The 25,228-nt window shown below is 42.1% G+C and overlaps 1 protein-coding gene across 1 annotated transcript in view; it reads left to right on the forward strand.

Moving 5' to 3' along the window:
- Positions 1–8,378, forward strand: part of LOC134540818 (collagen alpha-1(II) chain-like) — a 55,029-nt gene extending 46,651 nt beyond the window's left edge. The window contains exons 4-5 of the mRNA XM_063383811.1: positions 7,839–7,961; positions 8,298–8,378. Of these exons, the coding sequence (XP_063239881.1) occupies positions 7,839–7,961; positions 8,298–8,378 (204 nt within the window). The remainder of the gene's footprint in view (positions 1–7,838; positions 7,962–8,297) is intronic.
- The last annotated feature ends 16,850 nt before the right edge of the window (positions 8,379–25,228 follow it).

Raw genomic sequence — 25,228 nt, forward strand, 5'->3', positions numbered from 1 at the left:
AATGTGTACTACTTTTGGTGGTGAAGCCTTTTGTACCCTTGTTCTGTTTTGTGCGAGTACATTACAATAATCGTAATTTTCACCGCGACTGATACTGGAGAACATTGTAAAAAATCTCACGTGTCTAAAAATTTCATAAATACGCATGAACAGATGAATAGAAAACAAATTGCAATGACTACTAAAGTACTATTCCAGCTTCTTTAACAATTAATCGTTTATTTGTGGTATCATATGTGGTTTTCTACTAAGATTAGGCTTCATTTCAAAATAAATTTTGACATACTTTATATAGTAAATTTAAAATACTTATTGGTGGAAAATAACTTGAAAGTTTATGTATTTTATCGCTCAAAGACTTGTTGGAACCTACAGATTCGAAGCAATTCGATACCCCGAAGATCTTAATGAAATTTAAGAACAACCGTTACTAATACTTATCTTTATAACACTATCTAACAATGTTTCAGAACATCAAATACAGTTCCGTAGGCGCCAATACTTTAGCTACTAGCGACTTTAACAATCGCGCACCGTTCGTTCACTATTTGTATTCAAAATGAAGCTAATGGTCTATTATTATTCAAAGCATCTGTATAATTTCATTTAATTTTTTTAAAAACCGACATTATAGGTTTGAATTTATCTACAACATTAATTTATTCCAAGTCAAATTCTCTAGTTACACAAGAAAGTAATCTTAGTAACATTTAGCATGTTTGAATGCAAGTGGAGCCAGGTGGAGTAACTTCCCAGCTATAGTAGAATAATGTAATAAAACGACTACTTCGTTAAGTAATTATGTACCTAGATGCGTACGATTTATGAAAACATTTTTTGGTTAGTTGAGCTTTTACAAGTGCCAGTTGTGTGCATATTAACTCAAACAACAGATGTTTTCTTTTATGTTGTTTGAAATATTCATTGTAGCAATAATAATTGTATCAGTGTAGCCTACATATTGTTAGTAATTAAGTATCTCACTGTTCTTGTAACTTTAACCCAAAATATATGTTATGTGCGGTATTATAGGGTTCAATATAAAAATGTATAAAAAGGCCTATTATAAGTAAGCATGCTTTAAAACCCGCCATTTTGTAAGGTATATTCATGATTAATTTACATATAGAATAGTTACCTAAATTATAATGATATGTAAATATGTTCCTTACTATTTTTAACTGTATAAATTGAAACAAAATTTTGTTTAAACTACGATGCATGTACACAAAATAGGCTAACTTTGAAAAGAAGGTTTGAATGAATACAAGGTTTTGCCAAAGCTATTTTCTGATGCAAGAAGTACATAGTAAATGTGTTTTTGTGTGCTTTACTGTAAGACCTATCCTACTGTAAATTCATTTCATATCGTTAATTTAATATATACTCCATAATCTTTTATCTTTTCTGCACACATTACTTATTATTTTGTGGATGCGAATTGTAAAACTTCGATTCTTGTAAGAGCCGAACACGGAATGTCAACTTTCTAATCTATTCTATATACATTTTTTAAGTTAGTAATGTATTATATATATATTATATGTGTAAAATTTTTGACGTGACCACGTCTAAAAAATCTATGAACGCCAGCTGAACGCACGAAAAAGTGTCCCGTTACGCACATTGTCCCGTTTCTCTGTGTCCCGTTACGCTCATATTATATTGCTCTTTGCTAACCTGAACCTCCTAGCATTGCGACCGAGTCCGTGGCGTAATTCTGTTTTCATGCATTTCAATGTAACATTTTCATTGCTCTTTGCTAACCCGTTCCTCCTAGCATTGCTGCAGAGTCCATGGCGCAAATATATTATTTTTGACAGCATCTTGGTGTTGGGTAAGCCATTTTCCTTCACATCATCCTTGGAATACTCCCATTCGTTTCCTACTTTTCCTATCATCGTCATATTCTTAACAGAATAACACAGATTGGAAGAAGTTAAATTGCAAACATGTATAAACGTTATAGTTAAAATAATCTCTTCGTTAAAGTAATAAAAATAATTGAATTAATGAGTGCAAATAAAAGTAAAATTATCAATTAAATTGTAGATTTCATTTCACTCCTTTGTATCCATACAAAATAGTGATAATTCAATAAAAATAATTCAATTTTATTCATAAAAGTATGCATCATTTCATCAATGTTTTGTTATGACGTTAAACTATCTTCCGTAAACCGACTTTACAGACAACCAATTTTTTTCCTGTATTCTATTTATATATATGTGTGTGTTTGTGTGTGTGTGTAAACTTTCTAATGCTTTCTATATATGTAAAACGTGTATCTAAAACATACTGACAAATTCTGGCAGAATATTCCTGGCGAAAATACAAGACGAAAACCTGCGTACCATACTTTTCTCGTAAATGGATTCGGAGTTTTGAACCCCCAAAAATAAAATTTTCCTATTCTTGAATAACTTGCACTGCGTCTGATGATTTTGTAGAACGCAAATTGTTCACCACGAGATACGTGGGTTCTAATGAACATCCTTCAATGAATATAACGGCATTTCTGTTTTAGCAAATTTTATCACCTGAAAACAAGGGCGCCCATACCCGGGGGCAGGGGGGGGGGCGTGCCCCCCCCCCCCCCCCCTAGCTTTCAGGGAAGGAAAAAATATATAGTGTAGTCAGGTGTTTTACTTTAAAGAAAATTATTTAAATTCGGTATTATGTAGAAGTGGTTCAACACGAATCTATTATTTTATATCGTTTTTTACATGTCTACTTCATTTTTTATGTTAGTTCAAGCATTAGTTCTGCTGCTGCGATATAAGGTGTTGTGTACAGGGAGAAAATGTGGGCAAGCTCAACGCCCGTGGCGAGTCATTCCCCTTCGTAATCCTGCCCAAGCTCATGTGATAACACAACACAACAGATTTAGACCAGTCAGAGTTAGACGACGCGACAATTGACATGTGCTTGCAGACGGCGAAATGTTTTGCTACTTTTTCGTCATAATAATGTGTATGTTCACAAATAACATCTCAAAACAGAGATTTTCCAATAGTCTTTAGATCTACAGTTTTATGCATCTGGTCTAGATTTAGTTTAATGTATTCAGTCAGTATAAATAACTTAAGTATAAATAAATCAGTGAAAAGTGTAAAGATAAAAACCATTGTTATTATGTAGTGCTTCTTAGTTTTCCTCATTCATCACATCCGCTCAGAATATTCACAATAATTTTTAAGGTAAGCTTACACCATTAAAGTTACTCAAATAAGAATTATTGTTCAGAAAAGTCTACAACGTAAAATTTATGTTGGAATTTTGAACTTAGAGGAAAACTTTATTTTTTCCTTCAAAAGTGTTTAAAAGGATTCCGCTACTTTCAGTAGACTCGGAAGCAATTCACACTGGAATCCCGATTTTACGTACGCTCACGGTCGCTTGGATTGCATTCGTAAAAACGTTATCTTCATAAAATTTTAAACACCCCACCCCCTGAAGATACATGTTATAATTTATTGAATGGAATATATATAATATTAAATAGTAAAAACAATGACTGCCGTCTGCCCTCTGCCCTCCCCTGCGTTCCCCTTATTTATTATTTTTTTAACATTCCATAACTTGCCTCATTGCACGAGTGATATAAAGTGACCTCACAGCGACTAACCACAGCTGCACCACGCACTGCATCATGTTAACTTTTGTGTGGTGACAGATACACCAATACTGACCTGCTAGAAAAATTTCAAAAGCAGAGAGAAAGCAATGACGAATTCAAAACCATTTTCGAGGCAGTAAAAGAAGACTGTAATGAGCTTGACATAGATATAAAAATCCCAATATTGGCCGGAAGGCAGACCCACAGATGTAACGTGAATGTCCAGTGCTCATCACCTGAAGACTATTTCAAAGTTGCAATTTACAATACGTACATGGATTCTATAATTATGTCACTTACTACAAGATTTGAAAGAGATAAAGGCATACCTTTCAAAGGTGGAATTCTTCAACCACATTAGATGAAAAAGGAGACGAAAGATTTCATGAGAGACATAAAAAGTTTGCAAAAGTTTTATCAAATCGACAACTTGGAAGCAGAAGCCAGAGTATGGTATGACGTCTGGACGAATACGGAATGTTTGGAAAAAACAAAGCTCCATGATATACTTTCAGAAACAATGTTTTACCCATTAGTACCTAAGGAGACTGCTTATATTCTACCAAACCATACCCCCACAACTTGCACAATAGAGCGTTCTTTCAGCACACTGCGTAAAGTGAAGACGTGGCTGAGAAGTACTACTGGCGAGGACCGTCTGTCCAGCTTATGCCTTCTAAGTGTCCACAGGAAAAGAGTGAAAAACCCTGGTTTCGAGGACAAAGTGCTTGACTTGTTCGGCAAGAAGAAAATAAATTTACAGTTTGCTTTTTCAGATAAATATTATAGTCAAATCCGTAATCAAACTTATGCATATTAATTTATCTTAAAATTTGCTTTTTATGTCAATACTAGTGAAAAATTGTGTGATGTGTGCATTTTTAATTTGTTTTCTGTATTAAATTATGAAGGTAGAGAAGCATGAGTAGCAGACCCGTACGTGACTACAGAGAAAGGCTATTTTCCTTGACCGTTAGGATTTCTGGGACGAACACCCTCTCACAGCTGGGGTCATAAAATACGGTCAAACTCTTGCAAAAACATCCACCACCGCTCTTTGCCACTAGCAATTCAACGAAGTAAGCTAGGCGCAGCACTCCAATGAATTAACTTAGAAAAAAAAATACTAAATATGTAATTCTATCAGTACATTTTACAACACAACTTATGTTTTATTTATTTTCTGAATATAAAATAACATTATCATACGAGTTATGTTATAAAAGTGACAAATCACAATAAGCACATTTACGGTGTATCGTTTTCTTCAATTGTTTTGCAGTAAACTAATTTCATACAATTAAATATATATATATATTTTATAATATAGGCTATATTAAAATTTTGCACAGTTCTGATCTAAAATATTATGATTTAGAAATAAAAAATAATTATATTTTTTGGTATTAAAATAATTTTTAATAATAAAATACGAACACACATATATAAAACCAGAGGTCCTCTAGAATTTTGATTTACAAGTTCCAAGCAGAAATTGTTTATTGTTAATTTTATTGTATCAAAAATAATTCATATAAGAAAAAAGAATATGTATATCTCAATAGATGTAACATGAATACACCCTATCATATGCATTAAATATATTTTAAGTAATCCCTAAATAAGACAAAGTTTATTGAGTGTCGCAGTACGCAGCGTGTTGCAAAGTCCGCCAGGCGTGAAAGATCAGTACGGCCGCAGTACACTGCAACGCTCGGGCAGCTTTAATGAGGCAAATAATTATGCTAGACTCTTTATAAATATACTATCTTAAAGCTAAAAGTATATTCAAAAACATTTATTTAGACATTTTTTCGCACTAGGCTCTTCAAATCGGTGTAAATCGTATTTTTATCTGGGTGGCAAAGATAAAAAAAAAATATATGTCGTAAATTAATTCGTTTTATATCATATCTTAAATATTAAAAATTTAAATTTTTTCTAACATTAATGGGTGTATTACAGTTTCTAGATTATTTTGGTAAGTTTACAGACAATCAAAATTAAAAACTGTATAAATGGGTACTATTTTAATGGACTGATGCAAGTTGCTGTCACCTAGGACATAAATGCAAATTTTCGGCGATAACGCACAAGGTCTACAGCGGTAAACTTTCGGTATGTTATTAAGCATAGTCAACTCTACGACAGTACAAAAATTCAGCTTTGGACAAATTTTTCACAGGTTGTCTTGGTTTCCTGGAGTAACACGAAAGTCTACGCGGGGAAGGGCGGCTACCTGATCCGAGAATGAAGGATAGGGTGAGATTGGAAGTGAAGATAAAAGCTAGTTGGGTGTCCGTGTTGAAGAGAGATAGAGAGAGAAAGGCGATATTGCGGAAGACCTTCGAAAGATTCCCACTAGATGGCAGGCCTCAGAGCTACAACCTTCGACAACCTCCCCTCACGGAAGCTCTCTCGCCACTAACTGGCCAAATCTCACCCGCTAGCTTATATACGTGCTGGCTGGCCGTACAGTAGTAATAAACATGCATTTATGAAAGACTTAAGCTCATTTCCAACAAATTCTGACGAATGACTGTTTTTTGTCCTGCACCAATCCCCTTAATCAAGTCGCCTGCCTCGGCTCAAACTACGCCGCATAAATCGTCAATCACAAAGTGTTTGCCTTAGATTTATTGGGTGAGCTTTACATGAAGATTATAAACAATTTAACAAATAGAACAAAGACAATATGGCTGACCATGTACATAACTTATTTAATATGCGTAGAAGTTCTAATTATGTCCATAAAAAGTCTCACCGTCCCCAAATCACACATATTCCCCGTGGTTATTCTTATCCCCATTGTAACCTGTGTTCACACAGCAACTTGTCTCGTGACCACGGCGGTACGTTTGCCAGTGTTCGTTATGTAGATAGATCTCTGTCGACGTCAGTGTTTGCATTTACGTGTTGTATTCTGTTAATGTTTCTGTAGCCCCCACTCGCTCGCTCTCCTGGATATTGCCTTTGCACTCACCTATTACGTCTTCTATCTTGAGACTTGAATTCAGAGTTTTATGCTTCAAAAGCGACACTATCTTCCTTTTCTTGTCTCGGTCAATGTTTATGACATGTAGTGGTCTCACCAATATAAAGTCCGTCGGGGTCTCTAGGCAGCAGCAATTCCACGATGTTGACAGCGTAGGGTGGCGAGCGGTGTCCGAGCAGGTATTTTTTTTTTAGGTTTTGACAAGTCAAGTATCACCTATTGAGCAAGATACTCACTCGTGTAAATTACACAACCCCACCATCAACAGTTGGGATCAATCGCTCCAGCTCTTGGAGCTCTTTCGTAAACACTGCTACGAGCAGGGGAAAATGAAACAAAGAATGAAATTAAGGTAAAACCAGCAAAGTTATAAGATGCTGGGAAAAATTGGAAAACCCAGCCCGCAGCCATGGTGGAGGGGCAGCAAAAGCAAACAAAAGGACGTTTCGCTAACAAAAGAAATAAAGTGGTACGGGGCAAAAGAAGAACCGGTGCTGATGAACAGGTAGGGCGGTCCGCAAGAAGTCACGAGGGGAAAGAATCTTCACGTTAGAAGGGAGCAGGCAAAGTCATGCCAATGCTGGGAGTACAGGCCTTGGTTCTTCACTAAGGTTAAGGGGGATCTTGCAGCAGAAAATCACGAATGCGGCGATGAGCACATGGTGCAGCGACGTCATAATCGTCGATGGCCGCAATCATCGGGTTGGTATGCCGGCTAATCTTCCGGAAGAAAGAGGCAGCAAGCAGTCGAACTCGCTCCTGCGAGGAGGGCACATTCCCCAGTCGGTAGAGAAGGCGGACTGCAGTATGTAGCGGCCAGCCGAGGACGGTGCGGAGTCCATGGTTGTAGCCGGAGTAAACAGGCCGCTTACAGTACTCCGGCACAAACACCCAGACGACGGTGCTGTACATTAAGATGGGCAGGATGAGTGACTCCCACAGCCGGAGACGGGTATCTTGGTCCAGAGGGCAAGCAGGCACAAGAAGAGGGCGCACCGAACAGAGAGCAGAACGGGCCTTGGCAGCCATGGTGGCAAGATGATGGGTCAACAACAGCGTAGAGTCCAAGTGGACTCCCAGGTACTTGATGCGTGGCTGCAATGCCAGTGGGTGATCAAGCATGGTCAGCGGTGCAGGGGGATGCCGGCGAAATTTGGTCAGGAGCATGACGGAGGTCTTCGCCGCGTTGGGCAAGACGCCCCACCGCTGAAACAATGTGCTCAGAGAACGGAGGCAGCATTGCATACGGGCCTGAAGCTCCAGAGCATTCTCCCCGACCCGGTGGACAGCAGTGTCGTCAGCATACTGGTACACCGTGGCGCCCAGCAGATGTGGGAGATCGGCTACGTAGAGGGAAAACAGCAACGGGCTAAGGATCGAGCCCTATGACACGCCAGCGGCAACAGACAGCAGCCGGGAGAGGGCGTCGGCCACTCGAACCTGGAATCGGCGTCCATGAAGGAAACTACAGAGCAGCGACAAGAGGCATTCGGGAAATTGGCGCGACCGAAGCTTGCAGAGAATACCTTCATGATGTACAAAATCGAATGCCCGGGAGAAATCGAGTGAAATGAGCGAGGAGTGCTGGTGCAAGCAAAACCCCTCCGTCACTTTGCCGATAAGGGCCGTGATGGCATGGATGGCAGAGTGTCGACCGCGAAAACCGAACTGGTGGTCGGGCAGGAGTTCCAAGACTACGGCAGCAAGGACGAGGCGACCCAAGATGATACTTTCCGACACTTTGGCCAAGATGTTGATCAATGAGATGGGCCGGTAGGATGTCAACAGATGCGGCGGGCCGCCAGGCTTGGGCACTGGCACAACGATTTCAAGGCTGATGGGAAGTACGACTGGAGTAGCATGCCATTAATGATGTTCGCCAGGAAAATCACAGCCTTGCGCGAAAATGAGCGAATGAAGCGTGCCGGAATCCGGTCCGCACCAGGTGACTTGTGGATGGACAGCTTGTCAATCGCACAGGCCACTTCCCTGGGGGAAGTCAGATAGCTGTACGGTAGGTTCGAGTCAGCCGCCGGCGAAAAATGTGTGGTACCCAGCTCGGCCCCCACGGCGCTAACAGGAGAGACAACAGAGTGGAACGTAGCTGTGAACTGTGCGGCGAGAGCTTCGGCCTTGTCGCGGGGATCCTCGAGGATCGCCGCGGCATCGTGCAGGGGGGGAATGCCCGAGGGTGGGCTCGCATGCTGCGGACGTGGCGCCAAACCGAGCCCGACGAGATGGACAGCAGCCTGCCATTGAATGACTGCCCAGTTGGTAGCACGGCGGGCCCTACGGTAATCATCCAGTCCGGCCTCTGTGCGCAACAACTGCCAGCGGGAGCGAGCATGGTCCCGGTGGCGAATCAGGTCTTTGATGGTGCGCGGGAAAGGCATCCCAGCATTCCGCGGCTGGCATTTAGGAATGGCCAGTTCCGCAGCACGGAAGACGGCAGCTGAGAGCACTTGTACAGCGGCGTCGATAGCGGCCGGCGAGCGAGGAGAAGCAGCAAGATTGAACTGCCCGTCCACAGAACGCCTATACGAAGGCCAGTCGGCATGGTGGAAGTCCCAATGGAGAGTGGCGTCCGAGAGTTCAAGTGCCACCTGGAGCTTGGCCACTAGAGGCAGGTGGTCAGAGGCAAGGCAGAAATGAATGCGAACGGCATATAGAGCAATGTCAGGCGTGGTCAAAAACAAGTCCAGCGTGGAAGCCCGCTGGTCACGACGCGTGGGCACATATGTGGCAGATGGAGGAGCGAGTATGCAGAGACAATCAGTAGTAGCACCACGGAGGAGGCCTCGCCGCCGATAGTCCGTGGTGGCACAGTGCCAGCGGGTATGTCGGCTGTTGAAATCACCAGCGATGATGACAGCTGCATCCAATTGAGCCAGCAGCGAGATGCTCGCTGAAGGAAATGGCCTATGAGGTGGGAGGTAGGCCGCCACAAACATGAAACGAGGTGCCGTGCCAGTAATGCGAATAGCAACGGCCTCAAAAGGCAAGTCTTGAGGCAGGACATGTTGATAATGGCGCACATCCCGGCGAACGAAAAGCGCAACCCCGCCGCGCATCGCATCCGAGCGGTCAGCAGGGTGGATGACATAGCCAGCCGGGGGAAAGGTGATCCGCGGCGTGAACCAGGTCCCAGTGATGCCAGCGACCAGAGGGCGAAAGGTGTCCAGCAAAAGCGAGAATTCTTCGCGGGGACAGACCAGCGAACGGACATTCCACAACAGGAGGTTGTCAGGCATGGTGAGTGGCGATATCAACGGACGACAGAGGAGCATCGCCGCACACATCGAACAGCGAGGACAGGGCCATGAGGACTACGTCGCATTTGTCCGCCAAAGAGCGCGCTGCTCGAAGAAGCCAGCAGGTGTCGGAGATGACCGAGCCATGCACAAAGTTCCAGCCGACAGAAGAAGGCGAAGAGCTCACGTAGCGACTCCAGAACCGGCACGTATTCGGTCGAGGCAGATGCCGCAGGATCCCGGAGTCCGGAAGACCGGGGAGACCAGCAGCGGCAGCAGCAAAGGAGCGTGTTGGGTCACACCAAGCTGGAGTAGAAATCTGCGCAGGAGCCCGTACTGTCTGGGCATGCTGACGGCGGGCCTTCCGCTGAGTCACTTCTTGACGCTTGGGGCAGCCGGCATAATTAACCGGGTGGTCACCACCGCAGAGACAACAGGTGGGCTTCTCAGTCAGTGGCTGAGGGCATTCCTTCGCCATGTGGCCTTCCCCACAACGCACACACTGAACAGGCTCGTTACAGCTGTGGGATGTATGACCCAAGGACTGGCAATGGTAACATTGGACCAGCCGGCCAACACCCCGAAACAGCTCGATCTTCACCGCCACGTGGCCGAGGTAGGACAATTTCAGCACATCCTGAAGTTGGTCGTTGCCTTCCAAGATGACCAAAAACAGCAGATATGGCTCGCGATACGACCCCTATTTCTCAAGGCACAGAACTCGGGAGTGCCGAATGCCTGCCTCGCGGAGACTGTCCGAGATATCATCCATCGGCGTCTCAATATGTAGCTTCCGAATGACCACACGTGCATTACTATCTTCCGGGGAAGTCCACGTATGATAAGGAATGCCGCGCTGCCGGAGGAGGTCCGTCATCTTGACATGGTCGGCTTTGTTGGCCATCTGGAAGGTAGAGGAATCGTTGTAGTGCGCAGCAATGAAATCGGCACCATACTCGGCGTGCAAGGCAGACTTTTCCTTGATGGAAGATGGTGGTAAGACACCACAACAGACAATAAGAGGCGGCCAGCGCGACCTCGCCATGCGTTCGTTCGCGGGTGGGGCGCATGGTTTTTTGAGATGGAGCGACACGACGGGAGTCAGAAGAGGACGGATGGGACGCATGGACGGCGGTAGAACATCCATGAAGAGTACCAGAGGGAGAAGGGCGCGAGCCAATAGGGACAGAAGGATAGACAGCATGACCCCTTGCGTGCGAGGCGGGAGCATGGACAGACATGGAACGGGCCCCAGCAGGACTGGCCGACGGTCGGCGAGAAGCAGGAGATTCGGAACGCGCCGGTGTGACATCACGGCTTCCGGCCCCAGGGGCCCCAGCAGACGAACGAGCAGACGCTCGAGCTGTGCGGGTAGACTTGGCACGTTGGTGCTTGGGTTGAGAGGCAGTCCAGTCGTCGGAGTCATCACACCAAGCTGTTGGGCCTGGGCGCTTTCCAAGTCGCCCTTCGGCCACATACATGAGGTCAGGATTAGGCAGCTGGACCAACGAGTTGGTGTATCGGTAAGCAGATGGCGTGGGTGGGCCCATAACAGCGCCAGCCTGTTGCGTAGGTGGCAGTGGCAATGGAGAGAGCACCTCAGCAGAGGAGAGGGCAGGCAGCGAAGACAGCGTAGTCGAAGCTGCCTCAGGTCCGGGCAGCACAACACTAAGCGGCGCAGCAGCCGGAACAGCAAGACCAGCAGGCGAGGCAGAGACAAAATCATCTAATGGCGACGAGAGCAGAAGGAAAGGGGTAGCCGACTGGCATGGGAAAGAGAAAATCGGGTCAAGGAGGTCGTGCGACTCGGCAGAAGGGTGCGGAGCAGTCACCGAGAGTGACAAAGACATCTGCGACAGGAAAGGAGACTGATCGGAAACAGTAGAGGACCTGGTGGACGGCTGAGATAGAGACGCAGCAGCAGACATGTGCGTGGAGCAGACAGTGGTCGTGGAAGTGCTCGTTGTCAGTGTCGTCGTGGGCGACGAGGCCGGCACTGGCAGTTCCCCCACTGCAGAAGATGGCGACACGGAGACGTGATGCGGGCCAGGGGCAGCACTCTTCACCCCCTGGGAAAGGGCAGCACCATCCGACTCATCCAGGGACGACGAGGAAGCTGCACGGGAAAATTCGGGTGAACTGCACGACATGCGGCTGGAGTGAGACCGCGATAGCGGCTGCAGCAACATCGGGCGAGTGGGGACGCGGCCACAGCCAGCCGCAGCAAATTGATTGATTGTGGGCAGCAAAAAGGACGACGCAGAGTCCGGGATGGACTCGGCCGGATGAGCAGATTGCGGTTGCCTCTGGAATGAGCGATCAGCCATAGTTGAAGCACAAAACACAGCCGAAAACAGCGAAAAGCAATAGGTGGCACAGACAGCAGGCGACAGAAAACGCAATCAGCAGCAGACACAATAGAGCAAAAAAACAACAAGAGAACACAACAGGACCCAGCGAAGAACAGACAGCAAAAACGGGGACGGCGATTGGAGTTTGCGCCCGGCGACACCCTACGACAGCTATACGCACAAGTTCCTTAACTATGCTACGAAGTTCACGAAGGCGGCGAGTGGTGTCCGGGCAGCGCGGCGGCCATGATGTAAATAAGAGGAGGTGATACCATCCGCCCGCCCAAACGCGTCCTCCACTGCGCACTACGTCAACTTGGTCGCACCGCCCGGTCTACACGCAGCGCGCTTACAGGAATACGACGCAGAGACAGTTCATTTACAATCGTTTGAATAGTAAGAGTTACTACGAAGTGTAAAAATACTTTGCTGTGTACATTGTATAGCATGCATTTAGAACATACAGTTTAAATAAATGTATTAGCATCCAAAGGCTGGGTTTATATTAATAATAAAATCAACGAAGCAATATTTTTCTGCTGTTTCATCACTTAAAAATGTTGATTGGGTCTTGTAAACACAGAATGGTAATGGGAATTGGAATGAATATACTTCGAAAATATTTATTATGAACATTAATAAAATAGATATAATAAACATTCAGGATGCAGGCGACAAAGAATAATACAAACATATTACAAAAAAAAGCATCTGACACAAAGCAAAGTTTCTATAAATACGTATTTGTAATTTACATAAACATAAGCGCTTTTGATTTATTTACTAATTTTAATTTTATTTAAAACATATTATTAAACCAAATAGCTCTACAATCTAATATATTAGTCGAATGTTTTTAAACTGACTAATATCAACTTTATATATTATATAATGTGACAGTAATTTATTTATATATTAATGTTATATATAATATATATATTATAATAATAAAAAATATTTTCCCCCCTTTATTTATACTACACAACCTAGAGTTTAGGTTAGTTCTATAAAAAACAAGAAAAAAAGTGAAATTGAAATAAATTTTGTAGTTCTCGCTGATGCCCGAACACACAAACATTTTAAAAACAATTGATTTGAGTTTTTATTAATATGTTGAAATTTCATTTTTAATAAATTTATTCAATTAATAACCTTTTTACCGCGAAAGACTTTATTATTATAGATAATAATTCAGTATTTTGCACGAAATATATTCCTTGACCTAATATCAACCTACAGTTAATCATATAAAAAAATTAAAAATAAATACTTGTATTATAAAACAAGTGACATTTCTACTTAAAATCACGTTTGTATAAACTTACCTCTGCTAACACTGAATGTGTCCTTCCTTTTGCATACGTTCACCCACTTATTGCAAAGATTTTCATTTTTTGGAAAAGAAAACTATTTTATGCCAGAATCTCGAGTCTTTTTCAAATGATTGTGACATCCGAACACTGCACAATTTGGTATTTCAACTACATTACACTACGTTCGCACGAGACGCAGATGAAATGGATGGGAAGCGCCTGGAAGAAGAGCGCTGGCTACAACCAAGGTGACGTAGCAAGGGAGCGCGTGGAGGGCGGCCTGCCTCGGTGAAGTCCCAGTTGTTCTGCCTCTGTTGACTCGAAGCATGCCCTTCTATACTCGCTGGTCTTCTTCCCAGGCTAGAACAGAATAGTCTCGTACATTTGGAGGAACGATGGCCGACTTCCGTTTCCGGCGGATCGGCGCCTTATCGATGAGAAGCCCGACCACCAACCGCAGCATTCAAAGCCCGTGCGCTCTTGTGTTGCACGGGCGGCATCGACAGACTGTTAGGGGCACTGTCGATTCTGAGTGTGTACGCAGGTAGAAACGTTACAATTCAATTTATCGCTTAAAATAAATAAAAAAAAACATTATATGAATTATATAATAGTCCCTCTGGCAGCACTGTTCAGGGTGTTGTGTCGGTGTCCGTCATCTTGTGTTCTGACATCACGACAGCCATTCCTGATGAGCTTCACCACGAACTTTGACTTTGACCTTTGCCCTTGTCGCCATCTTGTGTCCACCCTCCTGCAATACGCCATTTTTATTTCACATTCCGCCATTTAGTTTTCCAAAATTTTGTTTTCTAGATCTTTCCGGCATTTTTTATTATGATGTCATCGTCGCAATTTTCGTTATGGCCACCATTTTGAAAATTTGTAATCATCAGAAAATATGGAATATTTTTTAAATTAATAAAAAAATCAATTATTCAATGTTTTATAAAATTTTAAATCAAACAAGCACTTAAGTAATGGAGCTTGGAGTCCTCCGTTCAAACCCGGTGAGGACAAAATAAAAATGGCGATGTATCCTTCCTCCATGGAGGCCACCAACAAATTGACTTTCCACCACTAACATCAATGTAAATATAGAAGCAGCTAGTATGACGTCACGTCCACACTCTGTTTTTTGTCTGTTGGAGGCAGCCATCTTAGATTATGACATAATAACCACCATATTGTTTTAGTCTACTATAGGCAGCCATCTATATATTCAGTACTTGCTACCACGAGCGCTAGTGTCATGTCGACGGCCAGAATGTACTACCACCATGTTAGTTTAGTTTTTACCTGATAAAAAGCAGTAACCTTTAATTAACATGGCGCCCGCTATCTTGAAATTTGGTGGCTATCTGGAACTTCTCTTTTTATTTAGCTATAAATTCAGGAAAAATTCGAATGTTCATAAAAAAAATCACTTGTTTAAATATTTATTGATTCGATAGATTACTGTCATAGGTTCGATACTTGATCAATGAAAACAATTCCTTTTCTACCGACCACCAGTCATCCGAAGATATACTGAACACCATTTTTAATTTTAATAATTTAGCTAGAAAATCGAAAAAAAAAAACACAAAATTTTTCTTTCTTATTAATTAATTGGTTCGAACCTTGCTCGATTAAAATAAAATAAATAAATAATAATAAATACATGATCAAAAATAAATAATCTCAAATCTTTTAAAATCAAATATATCATTACATTAATTCTTCACTACTACAAAAAAACAGCAAATTAATAAAGTGTTATGCTTTTCTCGTTTTTTGCATAGGCTACCTACGAATTAAAGCGAATCCTTTACATGTCTGGAATTGTTTTTTAGTTTATCAGGTCGACTAATTTGTACACCACATTTTTCACACGGAGAAGAATTATTGATTTCATTTAAAGGACATTAGTATATTTCTTGACATTTTGCACTTGGTATATTTGCTAATGTTTTTCCACAGAATATACAGTTCGATTATGATGAATGTTTAACCAGTCCTTTGCAAAACCACATGTACCTTTTCAATTTTTCATAATGTATAAACGGGCTACAACACCTGTTGCACTGATATTTAATGGATTCAGAGCTATTATTACAATTGAGTATTACATAATCATAAATGTTGAAGTTTGATGTTGTCACAGTATATACAGTCGGATGATGGAACACCTCCAGTTGCTGCTTCCTTTATCGATGTACACGGCACTGTTGAAAACTATTGGTACACAGAGAAATATCAACCTGGAATGTCTTAAAGGTCTGCTCTGCTGAAGACACTACAGCATTAAAATTTCCTGCAGTCCGGGGAGAGTAGTTGTAAATGTTAATACAATTGCCATCGGGCTATGCTCTGTGGATGGTAGGCCTTCCATCCAGGTCAACGTTAATAGTGGTAATGCTGCCAATGAGTCCTCAAGAATGGCCAGATATTGTACTATAATGTTAGACCAGTCTTACTATCCGATCCGCACTCCATTAAATCTAGAGGTGGACTGAGGGTCTCGTCGTCTGGGCCGCACTTATATACGTCTAGTGGCTGGTACAATACATAAGTAAAAACAGCAACCATTTTCATTATGCTTGCACTTAACTAGACATCAAGGAAAAGAAAGTTCGTCTTGTATGTTAGTTTTTTCTCAGTTTTTTTGAGGCATAGTATTCGATTCAGAAATGAATCCTTTTTTTTCTGAATTAAAAATGTTACTTAATATTGGAAGTGCTTATTTGGTAACAGGAATTCACCAATAAAATTAAACCCAAAATAAAATTTGAAGTCTCATCTCAAAAAAAAATATACATGGAGTGATTGTTTTCTCAGGAATAATAAAAAGCACTCTGAGAATACCAACATAAGTCTATTAAGAAATGAACAGAAGCATTTGGAGAAAACCAAATAAATATTGACAAGACTAATCAGGTTAGGTACACACGGATAAAATAAACGCACGTTTTGTTAAATCAAGATAAGTAAATAACAAAAATTGTCTTAAAAAAAATTTAAATTCACAAAACAACTTCAGTCAACTTGTGTAATTATCATTTGTTTACAAGGATAGAGTTCTTTCACAAGACAGAATTATTCCATTTTTTAGCAAAAATGTTTTGTGATTTACTGATTATGGGTTAGAAAAACGTGCAATGGTTTTCTCTGTGTGCGCCTGATTACTGTCAGTATTTTTTTGGCACTCTCCCAGTTTTTCTGGTCATTCCTGACGAGACTTCTGTTGGTTTTCTACGAGTGCTTTTAGTTATTTCTTAGAAGTAGTATAGGAATGTATGTCCGAGCGCAGGGTTAAGGGTGTGGTGCCGAGTGCCGAGCCACATCTCTGACGTCACGTCCATCTGTGACGTCACGGCGACCATCTTGGATGAGTGTAACGGGACACATTGTAACGGGACACAGTGTAACAAGACAAGTAGATCACGGCGGCCATCTTGGATCCGCCATTTTGGTTTGACGTCATTTAGTTTTCTCGAACATTCCGGCGTTGTGTTTTCCGCCATATTGGATGATGACGTCACCGTTGCAATTATCGTTACGGTAGTCATTTTTAACTTTTTTATTTATCATCCGATTTTAATAAAAAAAGTTAAAAATTATAAAAAAAATTAATTAATAAAATTTGAGTAAAAAATAATAAAAAAACATATATTTACGACACAAAGTTCGGAGTCCTCGGTTCGAACCCGACGAGTGCAAAAAAAAATTAAAAATGGCGACAGGCTCCTTCCTCAATGGTGGCTGCAGGCAGACTGACTCCCGCCACTTTTTTTCAAAGCATATATATCATCACCTAGCATGACATCATGTCAGCCATCTTGTCTTCTTGCTGGAAGCCATCATCATTGTATCGTCGGCGAGAGTGCGCTGATGACATATTAGTTTAATTCTTACCTGCTAGAGTGCAGTAATCATTTATTGCTGTGACACCCGCCATCTTGAAATTTGGGCGCCATCTTGGAAATTCGTAATTATTTAGCTAGAAATTCGGGAAAAGTTCCAATATTCAATAAATAAATCACTCATTATTTACATATTGATTCGATCGATTCCCGTCCTCGGTTCGTTACCCGATCGATGCAATAATGTTTAATTTTATGTAAAAAATAATAATTTAAATAAACCATGTTCAACATTCGTAAAGAGACTCTAAATCCTCTACTACCATTATCCTATCAGACGTCAAGACCACCAAATTGGAAATTCGTAATATTAATGGTAGAGATTCGGGAAAAAGTTCAAAATTTATTAAATAAATTTGTAATCCATATAATGATTGATTGGATCGACTGAGGTCCTTGGTTAGATCCCTGGCCGATAAAAAAAACAACGTTAATATTTTAAAAAAGTACCACTAAAGTGACAGGTTTAAGAAAATAAAAACACCGCAAGTTTTTTTTTAAAAACTTTTATTACATACATACTACACTACTACTTGTACAAAAAAAAATACACAGTCAAATACTAAAGTTTTGTGGATTCCTCGATTCAAACAGTCTTCTTAATGGACGAAGTAAGTCTTTTACATGTTCGTAAATGTCTATTCAGTTTATCTGGTCGACATATTGGTACACCACAATTTTCACACAAAGACGAATTATCGACTTCATTAAAAGGACAGCGATATATTTCGTGTCGTTGTGCACTTTGAATATTTGCTAATGTTTTGTTACAAAATATACAGCTTGATTCCGATGAATGTACAGCCAATCTATCACAATTCCTGAGGTGCCGTTTTAATCTTCCATGTTGTACAAACTTGCTTAAACACCTGTTGAACTGATATTTTATGCGTTCAGAGTTATTACTACAATTGTGTATTACATGATCCCATAATTTCAAGTTTTTTATCTTCTCACAGTACGTGCAGTCGGGTGAAGGAACACCGCTGGATGCTCCTTCCTTCATCAATGACACTGGAACTGTTGACAACCATTGTAACACTGCTGACATGATACCTTCTGAAGCCGTTGAGGTCTGCTCTGCAGAAGATGTTGCACACATCGAAATCTCCTGCTGTGCTGAGAGAGCAGGTATAGCTGTAGACATCGTTCTCATCGTGCTCTGCACTGATGATGGTAGATGTTCGATCCAGGTTGGTGTAGATAGTGGTAATGATGCCATCGAGTTCTCAAGAATAGCTATATATCGGTCTATTATTATGTTATACAAGTCTAACTATCTGATCCGTTCATCACCGCAGTCAGAGACGGACTGAAGTTCATATCACCAGGGTCTCACTTAAATAGTCTCATCAGCTGGTACAACACATGAGTCAAAACAATAACCATGTTCATTATACTCTCACTTAACTTTCTCGGAGCATTTTTTATAATGGTGATGTAAGCTATCGAGATGTGAAATTAGTTTATTACATTTTATACACTGAAACATTATTCTTTGAGCATTATTCTGACAGCTGCTTCTTTCATGTCTGCGCGCATTTGTAGGTTTAGTAAAAGATGCGCCACAATATTTGCATTGATGCGCTGGACGCTCTTCATTAATTGAAGTCTGGAATGCAGATGATGAAACTTCAGCTGATAATGGAACAGCACGTATCGTTGTCTCCTCTGCAGTCGGTATCGGGATCTCCGACTCCATCTTCGTTGCTGCCATCGAGGTCTCCGCTGCTGACGGTAAACAGTCTATTCCGGTCGACATAACTAAACCTCACGAAACTACCTGAAGAGAGCAATTCCGTACTGCACCGTGGTCAGAGATAAACTGCGGGTCCAGTCGTCTGAACCTCGCTTATATACCCGCGGCCTACTGGTATACTACATGAGTAAAATATTGTCTGTATTTAAAATAATTTTTTTATTAGGTACCTAAAAATTATAGAAATAAAAACACACAGAAGTTCAAGTTTTACACATTTATTTATGAAATATACACAAATACAAATTAGGTTAAGGAATCAAGCATTTTCACAAGCAAAGTTTTTAATGCCGCACGCACTGTAACATCGACTCCGGTTCCAACTGGTTCACAGGCCACGGGATCAGGAACACAGATTTCCAGCTGGTCATCTTCTGCGACGTCGACAACTCCGACATGACATGGCCGATGACGTCTGTGACCACGTCTATGCCTGGGCTTTGGCTCAGTACCAGTTGGGACAGATTAACTGCCTGAACTTCGATGACGAGACGCTCGTCGTTTGCTCGTCTGCATAGAAGCATCACAGGTCGCAACAGGTTGCAACACGTTCATGTTTGGTGTTGCACATGCAGACGAGGCGACTACCTCAGCGATGCTAGCAGGAAGGATTGTGTGTGGTCTCATGTGATAGATGGCACACTTTCCAGGTTCGCAACAATCTACCAGCTGCTGAGTCGGTTCGTAGGACACAGGAAAGTGCGCAAACCGCCAATGCTGAGCGCCTCCATCACAGGTTTCTGTATATGTAAGTAGATACCCGGAATCCCAGTAGCTGTACTCTAGGTCTTGCGCTCACGTACACGTTAGCAGGATGAAACGTAAACATCTTCTTGCAGGTAAAACGACAACTGAAGGCACGTACGTAGGTACGTCATTTATATATGCAGGCTCCTACTAACACTGTGCATGCCATTTCTGCATTAACTGCGAGTTTGTACAGGCACAGACACGTTCAAACTTGTCACGTGGCTGCATGTCGTATATTGCACTAAGCTTGCGCAGGGAAGGACAGCCGTAGTCGGTCTGTAAGTCTACAATTACAACTGACGCATCACACAACTTGCTCAGCCATTGCTTCTGTTCAGGTCCGGCAACGTAGATTATTTCGTTTTAAACTAGTAAATCTTCAATAAGGTTTTTCACTTGGTGGTACGGAATTTTTCCTTCGTCCCACTCTAGTCCGTAATAATATTTACATTGACATTCATTCGACCGTTTACTTTTTTCGTCTAGTAGTTTCCACGGATACGGAGGTTTGAAAGTGCGTGTTCGTTCGAGTCTTGTCTCCGGAGGTGAAGCTAATTTCCTTGAGCACGAATCCATTTTGACTCTGGAAACCTTGCAGGTTGCAGTAAATCTTGTCGCTAGCAATGCTCGGTCGTAACTAAATTATTATCGAAAACGAAACAGTATTTATGTCAGAATTTTCACAAGTTTGTCTCGACAATTGTACGATGCAAGCCGATCGTGAAGTATCAGACAAAAAGCATAGGTGTTTGGCGGAATATTTCCGCTAGTCGTTATCTCGATCCTACAGTCGATGATGTTTGAATTTATTCGATCATCCTGTTTGGAAACGTCAAACACCATTAATGGAGCCTTGTTCTTGAAACTGTCGGGACTCAGTATCGGTGACTGTCTCCGCCCATAGTAAGCTTGCTGAAACTTGGCATACATTTGATATGCGAGAAGAAAACTTCCACTTTCAAAGTCCATGTTCATGTCTACATACGGATAACTTTCGCTGTTTAAAAATATTTTTACATTACGTATTTGACAGTTATCGAATACGGAGAGACTCACTCCTGCATTGAGCTGTCTTCCGGTCTGAAGCCCGACGATGATGTATCTTGGTTTTTCCGTAGCGAAGCTGGACTTTACTATCCAATTGATACGCTGACTATGAGGCAAGCCAGGATAAGTTTCCAGGCTCCAGGATCGGAATGGCACATCGAAGTTCTTGCCATTTTCTTTGTTCTTCAACATCTTGACTCGTTCAACTGTGCTCACCTGGATGTGTGGCAGAATCCACTCGATAGACTGTAGTGTTAGCGAGACATCTTGAGGGTTTTCTGCAGCAGCGACAATTGCATTAATGTGCCGGTTGGCTAGAAGCAGTACGAGCTCTTGTTTCGAATTAATGATTATATCCTTGTAGTCCTCAGCGAACCCAAGAAGCATGGACAGAGGTACACAAACTTCGAACTTCCCTTCGTCATAAACCAGAAGCTTATATTCATCCTCGAGACCCAACCGGCCATATTTGCAGCAGACAGTTCATTTGGCGTGAGCGAAAGGTAATTTTTTATAGCAGATGTTATGCCTACATCTCTCGTCTGGTCTACCTCGACGCCATTGAGTACATAAGTAATGTCCTCAATTAGGTGAAGAATACCATTGCAGGATATTGACGTCGTTGTCGGGTGCGTACCATCCGCTTTTGTCAGCGTGCCTCTTATACGTAGAAATGACTGTGAGGGTAAAGTACAAATATCTTGGTGCTGTACTGCAATGCGTACTTCTGATGGTAGTGCGTACGGTCCGAGCAGGAAAGGCTGGTATTCGTGTAATTCCATTTTCGTAATGCTGTCTTCAAAAATGACCGGATCTTCCACCTTGAGGATTACGTCTCCCATATTTATTCGGCACTTGTCCAATACTGAGAAGATACTTTATGCTGTCAGGTGTTAATGCACCGATGTCTGGTAGAGAACTGTTCTTATTCACTGCAATACGATTTCTTTTATAACTGTTCGGTGTTACGAACTTTATGCCCATCGCTTCAAGTGCAGACGTAATGTAATTTCTTCGTCTTGAAAATTCACCAATCGTTTTTGCTGGTTAACGATTTTGACGACGACTTCGTGTGCGCACTTTACGACGACTGGAATGTAAATGATACTTTGCGGTACTTCGACCAGTTTATATCCTGGCGGGACCATCGGTGAAAACTCGTGCAGCATGTTGCTTAGTCTTCCGTTGAGATACGTTCCACTTGCCAAATTACAGTTTATTCTTATGACATTCACAGGCAAAATGTTTACTGCGCGCGTAGATTCGTACGTTCTTCCTGTATCATACACCTTTGATTCGAATCCGAGCATCGTACCTATGGTCCCAGGTTTCGTAAAGTCGACATTTTCACTACATGTAAGAATGCTTTTTTTAAATGTTTTTGGATTTCCACGCAGTTGAAAGTCTACATCCTGTGGTAACATATCCCTGATGTACTATGCAATGTCGTCAATTTCGTAAGAGCCAACAGGTAACTGTATTTCATGAGCGGTCCCATCGCTTTTCAGGAAGCAGATCTTGCAGTTTTCCTCGTCGATATTAGGTATGGCATTATAAGTTTGAAAATCTACGAGTCCGATACACCATTCTCCGTCTAAATCCAGAGGCGTGACCTGTCAATGTAAGCGTTATCGACATGACTAATAAATTATCATCACTGCACAACCTTTAAGTAGCAATTTTTATTTGTCAGCTAATTTTTGTTTGTTAAAAAGCGAAGACACAAGTGTACGCAGTTTGTTTGATTAGGCCTCTTTTCCGTTTCGTAATTGTATAACAATGTAGTGAACCGGCCCAGGTACTGTCGCAGTTCTGACGGAAGCCGTAAATTTCCAAAACTATCGTAGTACTCGGCCATTTTTCCAGACTTTACATAAGCCACTTAGTGCGTGCCTGGAACCGCCGACGTGTCTAAATTAATGATGGCACGTTCGTGCGTTTTTGGCTTGCTGGGCAAAGTGTCTCGCATAAACACGCCGCGGAAATTTGGTATTTTCAGTTTTCGAGCATACCTGAACAATTCTATATTGGTGAGCGGACGTTTCGGCAAAGAACTTAGGATTTTTTTATTCGTTTCTTTCTCATGCCTCGACCTGATTTTTGAGGTTGCAAGTAGAGTCCTGCGCCGTTTTTTTACCCATGACAATGGCTTCCATGCTGGCATTGTGTCGCTCTGCTTCTTTTAACTGCTTGCGCTCATTTTTCGAAGTGTTGACTGCCCGCACTATACCGCTCGTTGCACCGATGAGGCCACCGAGAGCACCCAATGCAGGCAAAAGCAAAGGAAGAAATCCTCCTATAATCTTCTTGTCGAGAGTCTGTAATTTTTGCTTGGCTTTTTGCATGCCTGCACCAGTCTTGCGTTTGGTCTTGCGTGAGTATGTTTTTGACTTGATGGAGCTGGGTCGACGAGCACCCAGTCCTAATTTCGTCTTTGCCTTCATGATTTTGGAAACGCCCCCCGCTGCGATTTTCTCTTCTAGTCCCGCGTTCGACGATTTACTTATATCTTCGGCTTCCTGTGCCAATATCTCGTCGGCCTGGTGTCTGGATTCCAGATCCTTGCTTAATGAATATGCGAATTCGTGCTGCTTGCACTTTTCGTCGAGAGAATTAATGCCCACGTCACCGCGAGATAACCTTTTCGCTAGTTTAGTGCCGGGGCCGCAGAATCTGTAGCCGGGAATGTGTAGCTCGAATGGCAGTTTGTTTATCAGCGAGTTCACGAGTCCTGCATCGATGTGTTTTTTGTTCTTACCTCTTCGAGTCATTACGCACAACTGACCAGAAAGTATAAATGTGTTTGATTTTGTACAATTACTTTAGTACAATGCAGGTCGTCAAGCAAGAAGTGTGTTTGCCCGTACGCATTATGCAAGACGATGTATTTAGTGCGCGTGAATCACGACATGGCTGACTGTTGCCTTCTGCCGTACATTGCATAATGTCGGGTCCGTCCAACTGCGGCAAAACGTGCGTTCTGCTGAGTTTACTGGAGGAACCAAATGGTCTTCGGTTCGAGAACGTTTACTTGTATTCCAAGTCGTTGCAACATCCAAAGTATTAGCGCCTAGTAACTGTTCTACGCTCGGTTGATGGTCTGGAGTATTTTCCGTTTAGCGATAATGCAGATGTGGTACCTCCAAACGAAACAAAAGCCAATTCCGTGTTTGTTTTCGACGATGTAATGTGCGAGAAACAAGGCATAATACAGGAGTACTTTTCCATGGGCAGACACGCCAAGGAAGACTGCGTTTACCTGTGTCAGACGTACAATCGTATTCCAAAACATCTCCTATGAGACAACACATATGTCATAGTACTTTTTCGCATGGACGAACTTAATTTACATTACGCTTATGATAATCACGTAAACACCGACATGACATTCCAGGAATTTAAAGCCTTGTGCTCCTTGTGTTGGAAAGAAGAACACGGATTCCTAGTTATAGTCAAAGACTGGCCGCTATATAAGGGCAGGTACAGATGAGGTTTCGATCAGTTTATCGTCAAACATGAGTCATAGCATTTCCAAATTTGGACGCAGCAGTCGAGACTTACGCACTGCTCTCAAGTCTCATGTCGACGTTATCCGCAAATACATTTCGCTACTGGCTCAAAAGTTAGAAAGTGTGAAAAAGGAATTACTAGAGTATCTCGTTGCCATCGACCAGCGCGTGGAAGCCTCGGATTCTCGCATTCGCGACATGATCGAAGTATCGAATGCATAAAGACGTGACGATTTGAGGACTTTTCAAAGTAGTCTGAAAGCATTACTATCTCACTTGTCAACAAATTCAGATTTAGCTAAACACAAGAAAGAAGTTTCTGCGAACGAATAAAAAAGTATAAAAGGAGGTCTTGCAATAAGTTTTCAGCCAGTACAATGTCGGACCTGGCCAGTGACCTTCATCGAGCTATACAGTCTGTTAGTGAAAAATATTTACTTGCTAGACGAACCAGACTTGCACGTGAGATGGAAAATGAGGAGATATTTAAACCAATCACTAGTCGCCTCGAAGAACTTAAAAACAAGGAAGAACCAGCCATCATTGTGAAGACAGAAGTTGAAGTTTAAATGCCAACTATAAAGAAGAGAAAGTATGAACCAGATCGAGAAGAAGAGGACTTAACAAGTGCAGAGTCCATGCACAAGAAGAAAATACCGAAAAAGGGACATCAAGTTAATGCAATGGTCCGACCATACCTGATATCGTTTATGAGCCGGAATAATGACA

The sequence above is a fragment of the Bacillus rossius genome, chromosome 1, assembly GCF_032445375.1.
Source record: "Bacillus rossius redtenbacheri isolate Brsri chromosome 1, Brsri_v3, whole genome shotgun sequence".
NCBI classification, from domain to species: Eukaryota; Metazoa; Arthropoda; class Insecta; order Phasmatodea; family Bacillidae; genus Bacillus; species Bacillus rossius.